The sequence below is a fragment of the Lipomyces tetrasporus genome (genome assembly GCF_029532465.1).
Source record: "Lipomyces tetrasporus strain NRRL Y-64009 chromosome Unknown POJ06scaffold_8, whole genome shotgun sequence".
Taxonomy (NCBI): domain Eukaryota; kingdom Fungi; phylum Ascomycota; class Lipomycetes; order Lipomycetales; family Lipomycetaceae; genus Lipomyces; species Lipomyces tetrasporus.
In genome coordinates this window covers 288150-308918 of record NW_026611603.1, presented here as the reverse complement: position 1 = coordinate 308918, position 20769 = coordinate 288150, and the positions used below count along the sequence as shown (strand labels likewise).

Sequence of the window (20769 nt, the reverse complement as noted above, 5' to 3'; positions counted from 1 at the left end):
CGACTTGTCAAGCATAACATAGAATATGCCTACACAGATATCAGATTTATTCCAATGTAGATCACATTACGAATGTAGCGTGGCGGAGTGGGGCAGGGCGACGACGACAGCGATGAAACTGAAGATGCAGCGGGGCCCGAGACGGCGGCGTGCGGCGGTGTTGCGGTACGCTGATGACATCACCACTTGATTTGCAGACAAGGAATGCGATAACTTACCTATATGACCCGAACCTTCGCAAGATTGGCAAATTCGTAATTGTAGACTCACTACCGGGCTCACTCAGCCACATTGAAACGTCTCAGTGTTGAACACACTGTACGCGTCGCATACTCATAACGCTCAACCCCCCCAGAAAACCAGTCACTGTATCGCATTCGAGCATAAGATCATGTAGCGGATAGACTACCAACATGGATTCCAGCCAATACATTTCAAATTCGTTTAAGTCTTTCTCACCATCGGTCGTCATGCGGCCCGTGTTTCCTCCACGGACTCCAAAGTCTCTAAGGTTTATATTCCACAGCGCGCTATCTCTTGTCGTGATCCTGTGGTTGCGATCCTGGCAGAACTGGATAGGCTACGAATGGAACTACAGCGAGCATCCTCGATTACAGCAGACGATTTTTGAAGGAACCGGAATCGGTGGAAGTGAGTACCGGCGCATGATTTTCAAATTCCCAACTAACACACGCGTGAATTCGGTAGGATGGCATATTCCCTCGACATGGATAGAACAGGCGGGCGAGCTGCCAAATGACCTCACAACAAGTCCAAAGACAACGCTCGAGGCAGCGCACTTGGCTTTTTACCTTGCCAGATCACAGGATCGGTATATCACAAATTCGACCATACCACTCATCTTGCATCAAAGTTGGCACTCTATGACTCCACAGTCGTGGTCACCGTTGCTCAAGAACTATGTGGAGTCATGGCTGGCAGTCTGCGATGGCGAGCAACCTAATCACGATGACGGCAATCTTGACGAAATGGCCTATATAATGTGGGACAATATTGGAATAGACTTGTTCATCGAACAATATGAGTCGGACTTTTGGCAATCCTATATTTCTATGCCGATCCAAGTAGAGCGGGTAGATGCGTTTCGTGTCGCAGTCTTGCGATGGTTTGGCGGTGTGTATAGCGACGTCGACACGATGCCATTGCGCCATCCTGTCACTTGGATCGAGCCAATCGATTGTGAACCTTGGGAAGATGAAGCTGAGAACAGCACCTACTCGTTGTCATCAGTATCCGATGGTCCAATATATTCACCCCCATCGAGCGCGTCACCTTTGTACTTAAACCTGTACGAAATGTCGGCCAATGGATCGCTACGTGTCGGAAAGTCCCCGGCCGTTGGTGCTATAGTCGGCATTGAGGCTGACATAGCTCCAGAAACTGACGCGTACTGGCGCGCAGGATATCAGTATCCGCTGCAGATCACTCAATGGTCGCTCGCGTTGGCGCCGCATCACCCGATATCAACTCGATTCATCGCCTCCGTTGATATGGACGTAAAAACACTGCAACGGGAGGATAGGTTATTGGATGCATACGCTGTCGATTTGACTGGGCCAGTCCAATTCACTAAAGTTATCAAAGAATGGCTCGAGCTGGTGGCAGGTTTACGGTGGAATGCTCTCACGGGCATGCACGACGACGGCAAAAGCAAGACGGTGGCAGACGTCTTGGTCTTACCCATCACTGGATTCAGTCCTGGCCGTGCTTCTCTAGCTAACCGGGGATCGAAACCAATCACTGACCATTCCGCAAGGCTTTTGCATCAATTCCAAGGGTCATGGCGTGGCAGTTTCGATTTGGTGACTGAATATGGCAAGATGTGCAGGACCCTGTTTGGCAAATGTCGGTCGTGGAGCAAGGACTCCAGCGCATCAAAGAAGGCAAAGAAGACGAAGAAGAGCTGGAGTTGACCTCATGAATCATAATGATCCTTTTCATATGGCTAATCGATTGCTGCAAACTTAATGTTCTTGGCGTTAGATAGAGAATCATACTAGTGGGATTTATGGAATTTCAGTATTCGGATACAGTCATCAGTCCTGCCCTGCGCCGCTCACTCAAATCAACCCGTGGGCACCCGCGCCCTAACATCCCAGCACAATAGTCATGTACCTGAACGGCCTTACAGTTAAAACGTAGGACTGGACACGATATCGATATCGTATCTGCGGCGATACGATATGACGGTGGATAATCTCAAAAGTTGACGGTACCGTAATCGTATCCAGCCTAGAGTAGGACTGCACACGAATAAAGATTTGCTTATTCGTATTCCGGTATTCGACTTTTTTGGCGCAACTCATATTCGTATTCGACTATTGGTTTGGGAGGTCTTATTCGTATTCGATTCGTAATTATTCGTAGTTTTGCCGAGACGCAACTTATACCACGAGGTTAGGGTAAAGCTAATGGTGGACACCGCGCGTTGTCACGTGGTCTTGTTTACTCCTGAACACGAAAACTGGCTACTCTCTTGGCCGAGAGAACACATAATGACGAATATACGCGAGTGGCAGCGGCCGCCCGAGATTATTTAGCTATACAAGCCTCTGGGGTGTCAGTAGAAAGATTGTTTAATAGTGGACGCGATTTGCTAAGCTTACGGAGGAACTCGTTGAGCGCGGACACTATGAGGCGTCTGGTGTTGCTGCGAGATGTATATAAATCTCAGGTTAGTACTATTTAAGATTTACGGAATAGTTACGAACAATGCATATTTTAATTTGTACGAATATTATATAAGCAGCCGACAACAATTTACGTATTATTCGTAAAGTCGTTATTCGTGTGCACCCCTAGGAAGCCGCCTGCGCCTTCCCATTGGACAAGACTTAGCTCCTTCTTTGTCGTATTTTTACGGCTTTCCCTGTTTCTACTTGGCGTGGGTTTATATTAATTCTTGTCAGGAAAATGCTATCAAGGGCACGATGTGTAATTACTTCTGTTTAGTTATTAGGACGGGCCGGCGGTAACATTTACGGAAACCAGGAAGCCGATCCGGCCTCAAGAACCAAGATCTACTTTTCAATTCCATTCAACCACATATTCAGTTTCGCACTCTTCCCTTTTAGTTCGGACGCGTCACTCATTCAGCCAACAGTCAACTCAATCTTGCCTTATGACACATCGGCCTACTGGCCTTCATCCGCATTTCTTCCTTCCCAAATCACAGCTGCCGGTCCCAGGTTCTGGGTCGTATCGAAGGTGCCAAAGCTGATCTTACCTTTGATTCCTGTCATGAAACCTGTCGCAGGGTCGCGCTCCAGGATCACAAGGTTTTGCGACACCTCGTTCGCGACCGCTGCGTATCGCGTCTCCATGTCCGGCGACAGTGAGAAGTGTCTGGGGATCTTTCCGTAAGTCTCGTTCTGGCCAAGATATACCAGGTGAGCAGAGTCGTTCCCGATGTTAGGATGGACGGAATAGATTGCGAGTGTGTCGCTGGAGAGTGTCCTGGTGGCCCGGTTCGAGACATAAGCGAACTTCCCGTCATTCGACAGAGCAATTTCGGAAGCTAAAAATGTATCATTTGGTGAGGTACGGTAGCTGCCCGGCCCGAGAGTGGATGCTGTTTGTCGCAGCGAGATGTCAAGGGTCGGCGGGTAGTGTTTTATCTTCCTCTCGTGGTCATCATTATGGACCCCATCTAGTGTAAAGACGCGCACCGTGTTATCCAGTTCGCTAGCCAGGTACATGTAAGTCCTCGTGGAGTTGAAAGCGCGAAACGTCGAATGTCGAGGCCCAGTTCCAGGAGGAAGTACTACGGTGGATATTCGTGTCACATTGTACGGGCCGTCGACGTTGTAGACATAAATTCGGTCAGCCCCACGGTCGTTGACAAACATGTATTGGCCAGAGGGATCGAAAATAGCCTCATGTGGGTTACTCTGGACTTGACTGCCATTTGTCCCTGGACCAGGATGTGACAGGGTGTATTTGAAGAGATAGGATGCTTCTCCAATAATGCCGCCTTCTGACAGAGGGTGAATACAAACGGTTGACCCGTCGATATTCGCCGCACTGATGGTTCGACGGTCCCTACTAACATCACAGTATACAGCCCCCACTCCGCCACTGGTCACGTTGCTGAGCAGCGACATCCCGAGCGCTCCTCGTGTTCCTTCCTCGCCATACTGTCGCCGATATTTCTTGAAAGAAAAGAGTCCGCCAGAGATGGACGCATTCGTCGGAAAGCCTGTTCTCGAGATGGAATAAATCTTGTCACCTCGGGCCGTCAGCCAGCCTGGCATGAAGCCCGCGTCAGTGTTGGTGTCCAGAACTTCAAGGCTTGTTTGAACCGATTTAGAGGGGTCAAACGAGAGAGTTAGGATGCCTCTACTCTGGAGAGCCACATAGAGAATATGTGGTGATAACTCTGACTCGGGCGTGCAAACAGTTGGCGAAGCATAAACGACGACCAGGGAGGAGAGGGCGAAGAAGAGGAAAACCAAAAATCCATTCATCCTGGAAAATATGCTGCGTAATGGGAAGACTGTGTTAGAACTGGTGTTAGGCAAAGTGCGACCATTCCCGGAGGGCAAAGTTGAAGTATATATCTAAGTTGGGGTTTAAGGGCGATAGAGTGTGTCCTTTGGACATCTCCACTTGTCGGAGCAGAAACTTTGAGAGGCTAACGCTTTCAGGCCGAAGCTTGCCATCCGGAGCGTCATGTACCATAATCCATTGCGTCTCCACCAACAAGAAAATGCCTCCTGGTTGCATAGGACCGGAAATTGGGAAGAGAAAGCTTGGACCATAATTGGAACTTTTTCCGCATCGGGGAGAATAGCATTTATAGGAGAACTGTGAAGTCAAAATTAAGGTTATCGCAGCTTTCAGGTACTGGTTCGCCCCAACTCCATGCACCGAATAGTTAGAACCCTGTCTGTTGGAGGATGCGAGGGAATTACCAACCGACGTAAGTCAAGAAACCCCCGTCCTTAGCGCCGCAGATATGTGTCACAAAGTCCAGGGCCGTACGAAACTCTCATGCGCCATGCTCGAACGTTCTTCGTTCTCCGTGGCTGCGTACGTAGAATCATCAAGGTAGAACTAGCGGTTCCGTCGTTGTTGAAGTTGACTCCATTCGAAAATTTTACCTGAATGCGATTCCGGACCGATATTTAAGGGTTAGGGATTCACGGAAATCCACAGTCCAACACTCATTTGCGGTGACCCCATGCGAAACGTAAATACAATTATATATACAAACATCTCATACGTTTTGTTTTGAAAGAATTGCTAATTTATTTTTAGTACGATGGTGTCAACGGAATAGCTGCCTCAACTGCCTCGACGGTGGCTACATATGTGGCGTTGTAGGTGAGCGAATTATGGTGACTCCACCGCAGTCAGGGTGGAACAAACAAAGTGTTGAACAGCCATTCATTTGTTGCGGCTGACGCGTTATGCAGGTTCTCTTTCACGGTGGACTAGTCTGGGTAGTCAAAATACAAGGCTTTTGTCTCCAGGGGCCTATAAAAAATGGGAGTTTCTGGACGGAACACCCGCTAAGCCTGTTTTGTCGATGGCGTTTGTATCCCACCGTACCGATTTGCCCTAACCCGTGTACCAATTTGTTCCAACTTAAACACACGCGTTAAACGAGACGCGTTCGCGTTCGAAACTGACAAAAATAAACCGTTCATCGACACAAGCAGCACGGCGGCTGAGACTTATTTCAACTCCTTTTTCCGACTCCGTCTATCCCTTCATTTGTTATCGGCAGCCGCCTCGGCCCAATTATTTTGCCGGATCCTTCCAAAGTATGTGACTCTGTCCTTTCTTCGATTAGCTTCACTGTAAAGGGCATCTATGCATAAAGTAATCTACAGATTAGTCCTTCAGAGAATCAGATCTTGTCTTGTCTTGCGTCCAAATGCTAACTTCCGTTCTTCGTAATAAAGATAGTAACTTGATTTGGTTCTGTGATACGGCTCTTGCACAAACGGAGGCAGTTTGGTTCTTAAAATTACGGCTGCTCAAGTTGACGAGATCCTTAAACAATAATTAAAAACCTTAGGGACGACGAGCTGCGGCCTGCTTCATAAGTCGATCATATGAAGTTGCACTACAATGACAAATGTCTGTTGCACGCCCACGTTGGCCATTGTCAATCAGCCTCGCCCTTAATCGAATAAACCAGGCGCTGCTGCGATTCTGGTCACGAAAACGCCGACCCATACGAGCAGACCGGAAATCGCATGACGGCCCCTCTACGCAGGGTTGCGCTTGCTACTTGTACACTCAACCCATATGTCATGACTGCAGGTGCTCTGACCGAAGGCTCTCAAAATTCTTGACAGTATATAGTGCAACTGGCTGTTGTGTCTGTTTTAATCTCAATTTAAAACTGTCTCCAACTGGGACGAAATGTCATATCCGTCGAATGATTTGGTGGTGTGTTCCAGATGTGCGGATAGAAGCCATTCGTGAAGTACTAGCTATGTATGAGATTGTGTCTATGACTAAGGAAGCTAACACTGGCGAACTTCGACGAATTATTGAGCTCTTGTCGAAATCCGTTCCAAGCCACAGCTGCATTTCGAGTTGCTTCTCTGCCGAAGAATATGCGAAGAATCTCTCAAGCTTTCTAGTATAGTCTCTGAGGGAAGAGCTAACGTGATCCTTATCTTAGTTCATTTAAGTTACTGAGTTTCTCTTCAGATAGAGCAGAGCAATCCAATTCAGTGCTCAGGGACTTCGTTGTTCACAGTGAAGCAGGAGTAAAGCGGAACGAACCGCGCCACCAACATTAGCTGGCCTGGTTAGAAGAAAGAACTGCAATCGCACTTGGCTTGTAGTTGGGTAGTCCACCTGAGACCAATTTTTGAGAATGATATATAAGAGTTCATTTCGCGCTTTCGGGTTTCGTGGATTACTCGAGTCCTATGGATGACGACGACAATACGGCACTCAGCGACTGTCATTGCGTTCACATGGCGCCAAGACTTTGAACGCGACCTATATCTATGAGATGCTAGATCGCGGACAAATAACTGTCGTTGAGCCATAATCTTGACATGACCAGGCCTTCAAATATCAGCTGATTTAATTCCGATGCGTCGACGGGTCATTCCACTTTTAGTATGGCGTTCAGGGTTTCCGTGATATCCTAGAACGACTTCGGCCGGACACTGCTCCAACAGTCTCTATACCTTGACCAGTTCGGACGATGATCTGTCGTGAATGGATATCAAAAGCTAGCGGATATATCTAGAGCATTATGCAAGTCGTGTAACTGTGTTACTGTAATGCTGAATATATATATATATATATATATTATCCAGTTTGCGCTGGAGCCATTTCTTGTGCTTTCCAATTCTCGAAAAAGATTTTTCGGCGGTAGACCTATGTCAATGATGTCCGCTTTTGTTTTGGACGATCCTTATCATTTCTTCCCGTTATCATAGACGACACTCTTCAATCCACCGCAGTACCTACAAAGAGCTCCTGTCCTACGCACTCGTCAACTCTGTCCGTTCTGTTCGCGTCATCCTGGCGATTCTGTATATCTGCTCTCCAGAGGACACAGGTATTTGAAGCATTGCGCGCAAGTTCTTTCACCTTTCTATAGCAGGTATTTCAGCAAGAGCAAATACGCAATTTTTTAATACCTGGGAAGAAGCTGGGAATGGTCGCCTGAACCGTTGACAAATGAAAGTTGCATAAGGTCATGCAAACTAAATACTTAACATTTCAGTGAGCGGTCAGTTGCATGCATTAACAATAGTTACATTATCAATCAACAATAACACACTAGACCCAAAGCTAGATTTGATCAGGTATTGATAAGCATTTTGAACCCTGACCCTGAACTGGAACGACTGAATATGAACAATTCGAGGATACAAAATACTCCGTATTTAGTTGCGTGGCTTTCTCACTTATTGTTGTACTTATGGGAGTAAAATTCAGGGTGGTAGTACTTGTACCGTACTTATCGAGAAACATGATGTTATAGCCAGAAAGCGGTCAGGAAGTTAGGTCATTCCAAATCCAGCCAAAAGCCGACGTTCAAAAAAGCCCTCACAATATCTGTTGCCGCGTGATAAAATCGGATGTATCGGTTTCGGTTGGTTTCCATATACTTGTTCTAACTATAAATTCTGTTGCCGAGATGAGAAATGATGATGGGTGGAGAAGAATGCGGGTTTGGAAGTCCGTCTCGGACTTTGACTTCGGACTCCGTTTTCGGACCGATTGTGAATCGGAGCCGACTACGCAACTTCTCAATAACCGAAATCTGATTGGACTTTTGCTAGCATTCAGGAAGCCTCTGAAGGGCTAACCTGCCAATATTCGTATTCGATATTCAATCGAATATGAGACCGCCTTATTTCGGTACAAACGGTTAAGAGTTTCTCCTAACCCTGCCACCACAAGACCCCTCGATGCTAACGCTTTGGTACCTTTTCGTACCTCCCGTACCGTCATCCAACAAACTTCCACTATACTGAAAGCAGACTAGTTTAAACCATGTTCCACGAACGTCCCAGAGTTCTTGACAGTCGCGCGGGCTACTGTAAGAACTCGGGGACGTTCGAGTTCGGTACTAGCAACCTTATGAGGTGGGAGACCAAAGATCAGATATTTTAGAATCTATTAACTTATTCGAATACAACAAAGAGGTTATCACGTCAGTTTATATGGACGTCGGGCTGCGAAGCCAAGAATAGAAACATAAAACTGCGACATCAAAAATAGAAACATTATTAAACGCGCGATCAAAAATAGAAACATTATTACAGTGCGAACCCGAAAATAGAAGCATTGGGCCTCAAAACTTACATCACAATGAAACCCTCCAGGCCCATGTCCTGCAAACTAACCTCATTCACGCCATTCCATAGCGCTCCGACAACTTCGTTTACTACAAATTCACTCGTTTGTATAGCTTCGGTCATCTTGTGCCTTTCCAGGTTTAACGCCCAGGCTGAGGACCCGAGGCTGTTCGTCTGCAAATGTGTTTCTCACAGTGTTTACGTGCCCACTGAACCCGTCATCGCGTTCAAGTAAATACTCCGCTATAGCGTCTCTCATTGTCGGTGAGAGCCCACTGTATATGCGTGCAACTTTATTCATCCTTTGAGAGTCGCTGGGCGGGGAGGCGAAGGCAGTGCTCGCTTCCCACGACGCAAAACTTACAAAGCGAATGTGACGGTTCTGAGCGCCGGTATTACGCTGAACACCGTTCACGATTCCGCTCAAAGCAAGCTGGCGTCCCCGGCGAGCTGAAAGTCCCGAAAGTTGGAAACCAGCCAAACAACACAAACGCTACCTCCTTGGACTGCAATGCAGATATTGTGGCAGAGCTGTAATTCAGATGGGACTCTTAGCAGTATCAATCGAATCAAAACCCTTGGCTTTTGCTTTACTCCCAATATGCTGATCTATTGCTCGCAGGCTGTGCCACAGACATTGGTGATGATTGTAAGCACTTCTAAAAGCTATACTAGCGGCTGTCGCTTCTACCAAAGTGTAATAGGCATAAATGTGATATCCCCATGGGCAAGGATTAACGTTGTGTGACTGGGATTCTTGTAATATAAGATCGACATCGCATAAGATTGACGTCACACGAGTCGTAGCGCTTTATGCAAGATTGACATTAGCGAAAGACTCCGTGTGATTATCATTATGTCGATCTATAAGAAGGCAACCCCGATGCCCTATGGCGATCGGTAAGCTTCAGTTTGTTCTCTATATATTGAACTTGAAGCCAGTCACTCGCCCGTCCACCCATAAATCCCTCCTGTGCTTCATCTATTACACAAAGAATTCAATCAGCTACCAGAAGAAACATTACTTAAGGTTTAAGTACCTGCAAAGTCCTTGTCGGTGTAAACAACATCTGGATGTAATCCTGCATTTCGCAATGCAACAAACCACTCGGTGAACCTAGATCCCCTTTTGCCCACTTCCTGAATACCACGCGTATCCAATAGAAGGTAGGAAAGAGGCAGAGATAAAGAACACAGTAGAGTTCATAACCGTGTTTATTTGTTCCAAACGTGGAGTCAATAAAGACTTCTGTCATCTTCTCACGATTGTACTTCGCGGAGTCGCTGAAACAAGGCGTAGTAAATCCCAATAAACCACCAATTTCTTGGAGTCCTTCAATCAGTCGATAGCCGTCTTGCTCTCCCATTAGGAGCTGTGCGGACCTAAAGTCGTTCGCCGCATCCCTTTCTCACTCCTTTCTAGTAATTGAAATCCAGACGTTATAGATTTGTTGCCTTGTGATTGTATGCAATTCGGTCTTCTCAAACTGAGGATCGTCGGCCATTTGCATTAACTTTGATATATTTGTCGGGGCGGAAAACGTTTCTGTGCTTTGATGTAGTTTTGCACCTCTGCTGTCATGTGTAACTCAGGCATTTCAATATGGCCATTGTGTTCGTAAATTATGATTGCTGATTCATTAGCCTTCGAAAAGCTTATGTGAAGCTCACCATGGCATTCAAAGAATGATGCAATGTGTTGCGCTGGTAATGGATGAGAAAAGGGGTTGTTGGAATGTTCGCTGTTAGGTTGTTAGACCTTATTGCGATTCCAAGAGGGATTGAGGTGGACTATTTATATACAAATCAATGCTAGCACAGAGCCCCTCTCGACTGAATGTTCGTTATCACTGTAGCTAATCTATATGAAGAAAAGATTTGCGCATTCTGATGAATATATCAGAATGAGTGAAATTACGATCATTCACTATACTTCATCAAGTAGGGATCGTCCATAAACTAGCTACATCAAATGCTACGATGTGCATATATCCCGCATTTGGCCTCATGAACCCGTACGGCATCAGTGGACTGATAGTCTCTGCCATGGAATCTTGAGCATCATGTACAAGGCCGTCGCCTAATGATGATGGTGCGAAGAGTTGTGTACCTGAGTCAAAAGTACTCCTAAACTCTAATTAGAGGCTGATGCGGCTCATGTAGCAATAGCCGAAATCTTCCGCACTCAGTTAGTGAGATCCAGCCCGTCGGCTCAATAACTTCACTGTCAAGATACTAGCAAAAAGAGATCATCAAGCGTAAGGTTGTGCCGTGTCTAGCAAACTAGAGCCTACGCATTTACGGTCTAAATGGGAGAACAAAGTTGTTCTTTCAACAAAAGAATTCTTTCGCGGCTAAACAAGACAGTTAGACTTGTATCACAACATCAAATGAAGTTGTAATCGTGGAAAGTGGAAAATTAACACCCATATCTGTGTACCGCTGAATGCTTAAAGGATTCCGCTCAGTTTTTCGTTCAATGGAGCGCGAGCAACTCAAATTGAATCTTGCTCCGTCGGGTCTGTCGTTGCCCCGTCGCAAATGAAAGTAATATCTGTGCAATCAAACATGTCATTCCTGATCATTGCAGCTCGCCTCTGCAATTCCTGGTCCCCGCTTTGTGCGCAAGTCGCCACGGAGATATCATTCTCGATTAGAAAGGTCGACGTGAGTGTCACCTTCATCCTCAGAGATTGAACAGCAGCATCAAACTTATGGTTGTCATGTTGCTCCATAAACGAAGAGACGCCTTCAACAAAGTCCTCATGAGTCTCGTAGCATTCGTCGAGGTCAAAGTCTAGTTCCTCGCTTTTGTTTTTCGCGGCTCGCTAGCAAAACCAAGTTAGTAGTGAAAATGGTTGCTTGTATGACCACCAAACTCATCCGACGAACTCACATTGTCTCGACATTTTTGGCAACTCTTAAGAGGTTTACCATCAAAGCTGACAAACATTTGCTGAAAACCCTGAAGAGTCTCACAACGAATCCAAGAGCGGCAAGACGCACACTTTCGACAGTAGTTGCCCTGTTACTTCACTTTGGCCCATGGTTCCGATCGTCTATTCCACCTAGATCACAAGATTAGAAGAGTATAATTATAACGAGACGAAGCAAGCATTATTACTTGTACAGTACAAAATGGCGTGATTGAAGTAGGGATTCGGTGAAATGTAAGGAAGTCAACGAACAACGCGTGCGAACAACTCGGCGGTCTGGAAAAAAAAGTAAACTATAAGGGCAAGGGTTAAAGCGAGCGCGTCATTGGGTTGCCAGGTAATATGCCGACTAAAGGCTAGTCCCGACAATCGTACCCGCCCATGCCAACCGTGTAGTAGCATCACCACCCTTGCGGTTATGAGGCAGAAAATAAAATAAAATGTCAATTACATTTACTAATCCAGATCATGGCATTCTTTTGTTTCTCACTAGAAATTTGATAATGTAGTGCCTCAGCAAACTAATAGGGTACATTTGTCCTTAACTATGGGAAAATGAAGTTTATGGCTGCGGAAAGTTTACCCTACTTTAAAGTGCATTACCCTACTTTCCTAATTAGGATAAGTATATTTCCGTTTTAGGTAGTTTAAAAACACTTTCTCGCGCGTCGGGGCTAGTTTACAGGAAGCGCCTTTCACAACTCGTGAACAACCCAGAACGCGTCATTTAATAGTCTCCCTACCTATCGACATTAAATTTCGCCATGGCTCGTCCAAGTAAGAAATCCATACAGCCGTCTATCAATGGAAGAAAGAATGCTTTGAAGAGATTTGATACTGCCAGTCAGCCCATTCAACACCATGCTGAGGCGCATGGTAGTCAAGATGCCGAAGAGCTCCAAGTCGTTGAAGTCCGCCTATCTCAGTCCGAAATCGACAATGCGTTGAAGCGTGTGTGCTTTCGTCCAGAAGCTGAAAGTTTTTGAAATATACAACCCGGGCAGGCGGATCTGAAAGGTCGATACGCAGATTCAAAGCGAAATTCCGGAATGTTGACGCGTCCATAAAGCAGCTAGAGGCTTTCAATTATTACGAATGCAACTTCATCGAGCGGGTCTGGGGATACGCCAAAAGGCAAACACGAGCGGAGTGCGACTATTCCTTCGCGGCGTTGAGAGAAAGGGTTCCCCGTATCTTGTCTGAGGTCCCAGTTAATCGTTCGTCACTTCACTCGTTTAGCCTGGCGCTAAATCCATGCATACACAAAGGATCTTGATGGCAGGGCCGCAACGTTTGCAGCTAAGAAATATAAGTCTCATCGCAGACTTCCAGAGAGCTTCGAACTTGACGTAAGCAGCGACGGCTCCTGAGTGATGGCTGTATCGTTCGTCTGGGACTGCCTGCCCGATATGTAGTATTTAACGTTGTAGTTTCTATGCTATTGGTGTTCGCACTGCGTTTATTCTTTTGATTGATTTCGTGTTTGCACTTCGTTTGTCTCTGCTCTATATTCAGGATTTAATATAATTGTGCATGATACTAAGAAGACGAGGTTGCTGCATTATACTCAGCCGCACATCTAATAATTTAAGGTTTCAGGGTTAGGAAAATATCAGAAATTGAATGGCAGGATGGTCGCAAGCGACATGTCCGCAAGCTCACCCAAAAATTATGGCCGCCAGGGTTAGGGTTAACTACGATTGTCGGGACTAACCTTTAACCTTTAGTCACCATACCTTGCAGTTTGTAGGCTAGACCTAAAATGGCATAGTTTTGGAAGAGAAGAGTTCGGTACCACGATACGGCATCTCCTGTACCGCCCCAAAATTTCAGGGCAAGGGTTTTCTTTACCGTCTGTACCGAAATAAGCTAAAATGCAGCCGCAGCCCGGCCCCCTGCCTTAAAACCCGAACCCTAGAATTCTGTCCATCCATCCATTCCACGCCTACTTAGATGGATGGATTACGTAACAGCAGGCAAGATGGAATGGATGGAAATGGAGGTCACATTCCATTCATTTGAACAAATCAATGGAGGGATCGCCCCTGGATTCTTCCCAAGCTCGTCGACACCTTCCCCCATCTGCTCAGCTGGGAATGATGATTCGATGAAACAAGAAAAAGGCGCAAAACGAAGCATTCAGTTGCCGAGATGGGCACTGAAGAGACTCTATTGGAACAGCAGCTAGCCACCACGCTTGGGGAGGCCGTAGCGGTCCTACGCGAGCTGAAATCCCAAGGCAGGGAACTTTCAGATGCTGTCCTTCGGGCCCTAACAATTAGTTATACCTACTTGCAAAATGAACTCCAGGTGCCGAGATGGCCACTGAAGAGGCTCTCTTGGAACACGGTAGCTCGATGTCAGGGACCAGGCAATTTTTGATGTAGAATTTTTTACTTCTTTATAATATCTCTTAGATGTTTATATATTTACTTAATAATAACAGCCGATTTCTAAATACTCTGCACGAACCCCAGATCAGGGTCCTACTGTATCATGCATCGACTGCAGGTTGCATGGAGGGTTATAGTTCAACTACGAAGACATATGCTATTTATGGACGTATTTTATTGAACCAACCCGCGGCTGCTGCTCGATCACGGTTGACCATTTCCAAACGGCTAGGAGAGGGGACAAGGAACAGACGAGCCTGTCACAAATGTCTGCAAAGACAACAATATTAGTCCAACGGACTTTCCTGACTGCATGCCACAATTCTGCAGATAATCCAAATAATTCGAGGAATTTGCGCGATACATTAATTCCTTCTGCTTTTAGAACAAGGCGCATTGATCTGGTTGATTACCGTAAAAAGATCATCTGGAACTATATTGCAGGACGTACATTACTTGCGCTTACACGATCCCAACCACATCTGATACCGGGTAAGTATTCTACGTACAGATAGTAGGATGATTGTCAGCATCAGGGTCTCTGCTATCATCCTGTCCATCTGTAGCTAATTCATCTAGTCCCGACAAAGCTCTCAGCTCTCTCTGAAGATATGAAGCACTCACTCGATGCCAATAATCACCGTCCATATGTCCATCTTTTAACTCATCCTCATCTGCGCGTGCCTTAGCAATATTTTCTGCTGCCCCACTCGTCCATAAAACACGACCAATAGTATAATGGAGATTGCAAAGGAGAGATGCTGGAAGTGCCACCTCTCCAGATGCTTGGCCAAAATTGATCTCTTCTCCATCACGATGGCGAAGAACAAATGTATTCAGCTTACGAGTTGGAGCTAACCTTCTGAAAAAGTACCGGCCATCTTGACATTCTATACTAAACTTGAATAAACCAAAAGCTTCATCAGTCACCGAATCTAATAACAACGCATTAGACGCGTCGTTGATGTTTTCGCCAGTTAATAAGCCTTCCATATCTTGACCCATATATTTAGAGAGCATTGTCCTTAAAATTGAATTTCCACTCGCACTGAATGGGACGATATGGGAAGCTTGAAGCGTTACACCCGTGTAGCCACGGCGAATAGGCTGAACTTCCGGGGGTGCGCTGTCGTCCATCATTTTTCCCACGAGAGAAATCCAACCATCGCGCCGGATTAGCTAAAAGAGTATCAACCGGTTGTACTGCGAAAAAATATTACCTATTATACGAACCAATCTCTTCAAACTCCACTGCCTCCTCCTAGCAGTAGAACCTTCTTCGGAAGGCGTGGGAGTTCTTCCCTTGGCCATCATAGGGACCATCATATAAGAGAAAATTTGACGAGTCCAATTCTCCAACACCATCATGAGAAGCTTTGATTGTCGGAATCTTCCGGCTGCACCATCCCAATTTAGAGGCGGCTTTGGAACGATGGTACTCACAGCCAGAACTCTACGAAACGGTGCACCAACAGGTGACAAAATTTCGGAGAGCTGTTCGACTTTCCCAATCTCGTCGGTTAAATTAGTCCAGAGATCATTAGAGAGTGAGATGGGATTGTAACCATGCTCGAGCAAGGCCAATGCTAGTGAAAGCACCTCAGATCGAGTATTACCATATACCAAAGAGATAGAAATCAACCCTTTAGACAGTCGCAAAAGCGTCGTCAAAGTCTCGATTAGAGTCTTCTCTTCAGAATCGATGGCACCGAAAGCTGACGACATTGATAAGCTTGACTAGCTGAATATCGAGGGATCGGCCGTTCGTTAGCGATCCAGATACTATGGTGCGGGACAGCAAGAACCGACCCAAATTTGGCCAGCCCTACCCCTTACATAAATGCACAACACATTGTTTATAAAAGCCATATAGCAAGCATAAGATGGCTCTTAATACAATACTTTCTATGGTCATCCGGAATAGACTCTAGCTAATGACAATACTATTATAAATTTATAATGAGTTAAGTGAGACAATTAAGCATCAGTGATGAGTAACCATAGTTGTCAATTATCATATACGCAGGGGGAGGTGAATCTTTTGTAAATGTACAGTTACTAGCTGGATCCAAGGTTCAAGTATCTGCGCCAAGTACCCGAAAGCCGCATCTCCGCCAAAAAAAAATGAATAGCGCTTAGAATTTGCGTAGGCTTCTGTTGTGCAGTTCCCGTGATTTAGAGTGCAACAAACCCTCACAGAGCAGCACCTGATCTGTCGTTTTATGGGGAGCAGCTCCAGTTCGCGGAGTTTTACATCCTAGACTTAGTCGGAACTAAGTAAGCGCGCGAAACGAACGCTTCCGTAGGATATACGGCTGATGATTCCATAAGCTCCGGCTAAGCTCGTGGCCGCGTAAGCCCATCCCGGGTCGAAAAACGTTTATGAAATCACCTGTCACATCTGACAATGGTTAGTTGCTGCTAGGCCAAAAACCAAGATGTCAAGGACTTTGGATGACAAGATTTGCGGCTGACACGGGTCCCAACGTGTTTTGGCTTAGTCAAACCATTTTAAATGGCTATTCCAGTTGCTGGTGCGAGAAAACATTGCGGTCCACTGCGGGAATCCACCCAATGCCTGCGGCCCCAACTCGTGTCAGTCGCAGCGTGCCAACGTCCGTCCACTTTGAGCTATCCATACCGCTCTGTAGTCGGGAATGGGCCAACGAAACGGTTCATCGAGTTTCATAGCGGGGCTCGTGGTGTGGAGATCACGTCGTGATAGAGGAGCTTCATCGCCAACTGCAAATTCCCTATCGGGGTGATGTTGGTTGTAATAATGTGCATGATCTGATCTTTGAGTGGTAGTGTCATGGTCGAGAGGACTTCCTCTTGTTGTGCTTGAAGAACTTCGAGACGGTCGGTCTTGTCTGTAATTGATGCTGTACCTGCTGGGCCATCGAAGGTAAAGGTAGGGTGAGACCCGAGGTTGGCAAAGAATGGCGTTGTGTTGATTGTGGCCAGGTGCGTATTGCGGTATGTGACCTGCGCTAATGATAACAGGGAACAACAGCCATCTTGCACTCGACTTGTATACAGACGGAGGAATTGCTAGAGGATCTGATTCACCCGCTCGGTTTGACCGTCGCTAATCGGGTTGAGTGACCCGTCCAAATCTTCAGGCTATTGAGGACTTTTCCAGAAGCGCGACATGAATTGCGACCCATGATCAGAAATTTTCCTGTAGGACCATAGGGAAAGATACTCTGCGCATATAAATCGGTTGAGTCGCTTTACTGTGATGGTTTCATGTTAGACCGTGTAATCTCCACGCGGCTGCTCCCGCAATAACATAACTTCTGTGGTTAGTTATTTGATGAACATGGATCCAGCATTGTTGTCAGCCGGTAGAGTAATTTTCATCCTACGTCCTAACTCACGATTCCACTATGCGATGAAGCAATGACCAAGTGAAAAGGACGTCTTCAGTGTACGCTCAAGCAAATTTCTTAATTTGTGGGCCTGCCTCGGCATCACAACAGCGCGATAATAGTATTACCAGCCTCGACTAAAATGTTATTTTTATTTCCAGCTGAACAACCAAACTATTCTCGTAGTGCTTTATACTGTAATTACACAAAATTATTCACAAACCCCGAAAATTCCTCCTTAGAATAACCTAACCTAATACGTTCCAGGTTCAAGTCCAAAACCGTTCAGAGGAATAGAGAGAATAGTTCCTTTTCTTGCACCATCCACACCGGCATGACTCACAGTATTGCCCCACCAGTTCAGTTTGACGGCCTTATACTGGAAAGCGAAATATATCACAACACCGCTTAGTGCGACGCCAGTGGAGAATGCGGAAGTCAAAATGTAATTGTATTTTGACCACCAAGCAAAATACCTGCGGCGAATGTACCACATGAATGCCAGAGAGGCATAGACGCCAGGAGTAAAGTATGCCAAATTGTAACTGCTACCCCAGCTGGCCGCACCGTTGCAAAGTAGAACAGGATGCACGTATTTGAGCTGCTTAGGGAACAATTTGCGTAGATACCAAAATGGCGGAACCACCAAAAACCCAATCAGGAAGCTATACTTCAGCGGAGGATACAACTTGCTAAACATCCTCTGTGGCCCAATGACACCAAAGAGCACGCTGTCCGCATAAATAGTTGTTGTACCTAGATCGTAACAGTCAGTGTCTAGATTACCCTAGTACTAGTGCAGGTAAAAGATAGTGTACCGGCGCATGTAAACTTGTCGACTTGAGTCGCAGTGCAGAAACCCGGAATAGTGTTCATCTGGAATATAATAATTCCCACGGTGAGAAAGCATTGAATGATCGTCCCCAGGATCTGTCCTCTAAATGCCGCTCTCGGCGGGATCTTCGCATAATGGGCCAGTTTGAGGTCACTCACAAAACTATCGGCCCTTGAGTCCGTGTTGATCCCGATAAGTCTGCAAAGTAAATTCGCGTTACCGTTTCCAGGGAGCATATAGCCAGCAATAACACTACTCAAATTATTCATCCTCAAGTTGAATCCTGTAATAGAATAAATTATCGCGATTGGAATCAGCATAACAAAGGAAATCAACATGGTCACGATGATAGACCACACGGGTGTGTGGGTAGGATAATGCGTTATTCCAACGATGAACAACACAAACGAGACGAGAAAAAGAGCAAGAAACCACCAGTCGGGCACTTCCTTGTACTTGATCATCATTCTAGACATCGGGTCGTTGTATCGGGCATATGTCGACGCCTTCCTATTCTTAATACTCTTGTAGAACCCAACAAATGCTTCCTTAATGACCTTCCATTCTGTCAACAGGATATAGGTAAAGGACATCGTGTACATCATGAAAAAACCGCCAAGATATACAAGATTTCCTGAGGACATGTAAGGAGGAGAGTAAGTCTGATACTTTTCTTCATCGAGGAGATCATTTGTCAACACTCGACTCACATTGAATTGCTTGCCATAGTTAGTCCAAAGTTGATTCGAATTAATTGGCAAATAGGCACCCCATCTGTAATTGGTCCAGTAAAGCGCGACAACTACTACTCCGCCGCAGAGCATTCCAACGTAGTTGTTCAAAGTAGCAAATACCGGTATAACCAACGGACTAAAGTGATCTATAACTGCCCAGTCGAAAGTCGGGACGGGATTTACACCCAGACCCAAAAAGCTACCTGTTATGATAGCCAACACAAGATTCTTCGGCGCAATCCACGTTATCCAGTTGAAGTCACTCAACGCTGTGAAGACAAAATCTGGGAAAAAGAAGTAAAGAAACATTCCTCCGAAACAGACGAAGAAAAATTTGTACTTCGATATGGACCAGCCATTGGCTCGAGTCTCCGTCTCAGGGACGAGCAACGCCCGGTTCAACGCCAGTGTGGGAAGAATAGTGGGCCACATTGCCTTCGTGGGATATATAACCCATCGCCTCAATATACCAGCCCAGCCGAATCCGATAATCGTACTTGACAGATTGACGATTATAATATACCCTGTTGTGACCCACGGTTGATTATAATACACGGGTAGCTTCTGACTAACGACATAATTCATGAAATTGGAGGAACCCGCAGCAACGTTAACCATCAGAGTACAAAACATTTGCTCCTTATGAGTCCATGGGCCGGGATTGATACTAATTCTTTTCCCGCGAATAGTCAATCCCCAGTCTGGAAGGAGTTGCATGGCTTTGCCGCAAGGATACAGAAGAAGCTGGATTGCAGTCGAATCGAGATGTAAACCTGGCTGACGCCAGGCGAAAAATGAATTGACGAAGCAACCGATAATAACCCAAGCACATCCCAAGAAATAGGACCGGATGGTTTCGACAGGAATAGTTTCGTCATCGTAGGGGTCGCAAACTGCACGGACCTCTGGATATGGCGAAAAGCTGTCTATTAGAACTGCCTCGACCCTCACTGAAACGTCGTACGATTCCGAATCTCCCTCAGACTCAGCATTCGCGATCAAATTCTGAATGTGGTTCATTGCCTGCTCGGGGAAATTTAAGTCGTCCGTATGATATTCAGCCGCCGCTCTAAGAATTTCGAGGCCCTTCTCCTGAGACATCTCGATCGCCTTAGAAAGAATATAGTCCGTCTTGCTGTCATTTTCATTTTCCCCCACGGTGAACGTGCCAAGCCTCTCGCGTATCTGTTCAGAGATTCTGTCTCTCTCTTCTGGTGAGACCTTCTCAGTCACCCCGATAATAGGCTCTTTCACAACGCCAATCACTGAGATCGACTTCTCATTGCTCGCCGAGATCGACTTCTCGTTGCTGTCCGAAGATTGCAAGTCCATACTTGCGATGCCTGCGGTGTAAATCACAATTTAGCATACCACAAGAACAACTGAATGAATACTTTCCAGTCAAGTAGGATGACATACCTTTGCCAATCCAAGTCTCGTTGAAGGCGAGCTAACTGGAGGTATACTTAAACCCGAAACGGCTGACAGCAAAATTGTAACTAGGGACAAGAGTGTCTCTATATAGAATTTGATGAAGTTGTACATTTCAGTTACATGCGGTACGATAGGTCAGTTCGATCGGCTTGATAGCATATGGTAGGGTGAATCCAAGGTGCAGCGATAAGGTAGGTCGCGTTATCTCGGTCCAAGGTCTCAAGAGCTCTCAATCGTCTCGGATGGTTAGTCTACTAAT

At 46.0% G+C, this 20769-nt stretch overlaps 5 protein-coding genes across 5 annotated transcripts; 1 reads left to right on the top strand and 4 right to left on the bottom strand.

The window, feature by feature from the left end:
- Positions 1-470: 470 nt before the first annotated feature.
- On the top strand, positions 471-1934 carry POJ06DRAFT_200229 (uncharacterized protein; the record flags this gene model as incomplete). Its single annotated transcript, XM_056185181.1, has 2 exons — positions 471-651; positions 709-1934. 2 exons carry the CDS (start codon positions 471-473, stop codon positions 1932-1934), a joined length of 1407 nt encoding a protein of 468 aa, XP_056042048.1.
- Positions 1935-3088: 1154 nt separating this feature from the next.
- POJ06DRAFT_292229 (Lactonase, 7-bladed beta-propeller-domain-containing protein) lies at positions 3089-4487 on the bottom strand (the record flags this gene model as incomplete). The annotated part of the gene is made up of 2 exons (XM_056190390.1): positions 3089-4044; positions 4204-4487. 2 exons carry the CDS (start codon positions 4485-4487, stop codon positions 3156-3158), a joined length of 1173 nt encoding a protein of 390 aa, XP_056042047.1. The 3' UTR covers positions 3089-3155.
- Positions 4488-9839: 5352 nt separating this feature from the next.
- POJ06DRAFT_282574 (uncharacterized protein) lies at positions 9840-11760 on the bottom strand (the record flags this gene model as incomplete). The annotated part of the gene is made up of 8 exons (XM_056190041.1): positions 9840-9947; positions 10001-10190; positions 10221-10321; positions 10378-10511; positions 11144-11161; positions 11234-11328; positions 11376-11611; positions 11704-11760. 8 exons carry the CDS (start codon positions 11758-11760, stop codon positions 9840-9842), a joined length of 939 nt encoding a protein of 312 aa, XP_056042046.1.
- A 2602-nt stretch (positions 11761-14362) lies between these two features.
- POJ06DRAFT_257453 (uncharacterized protein) lies at positions 14363-15915 on the bottom strand. The gene is made up of 2 exons (XM_056188144.1): positions 15370-15915; positions 14363-15315 (listed from the first exon to the last, which is right to left on the bottom strand). Exons 1-2 carry the CDS (start codon positions 15859-15861, stop codon positions 14638-14640), a joined length of 1170 nt encoding a protein of 389 aa, XP_056042045.1. The 5' UTR covers positions 15862-15915; the 3' UTR covers positions 14363-14637.
- Positions 15916-17474: 1559 nt separating this feature from the next.
- On the bottom strand, positions 17475-20305 carry POJ06DRAFT_212682 (OPT oligopeptide transporter protein-domain-containing protein). Its single transcript, XM_056185467.1, has 2 exons — positions 18326-20305; positions 17475-18263 (listed from the first exon to the last, which is right to left on the bottom strand). The coding sequence occupies exons 1-2, from the start codon at positions 20175-20177 to the stop codon at positions 17761-17763; spliced, it is 2355 nt and encodes a 784-aa protein (XP_056042044.1). The 5' UTR covers positions 20178-20305; the 3' UTR covers positions 17475-17760.
- Between the last annotated feature and the right edge of the window lie 464 nt (positions 20306-20769).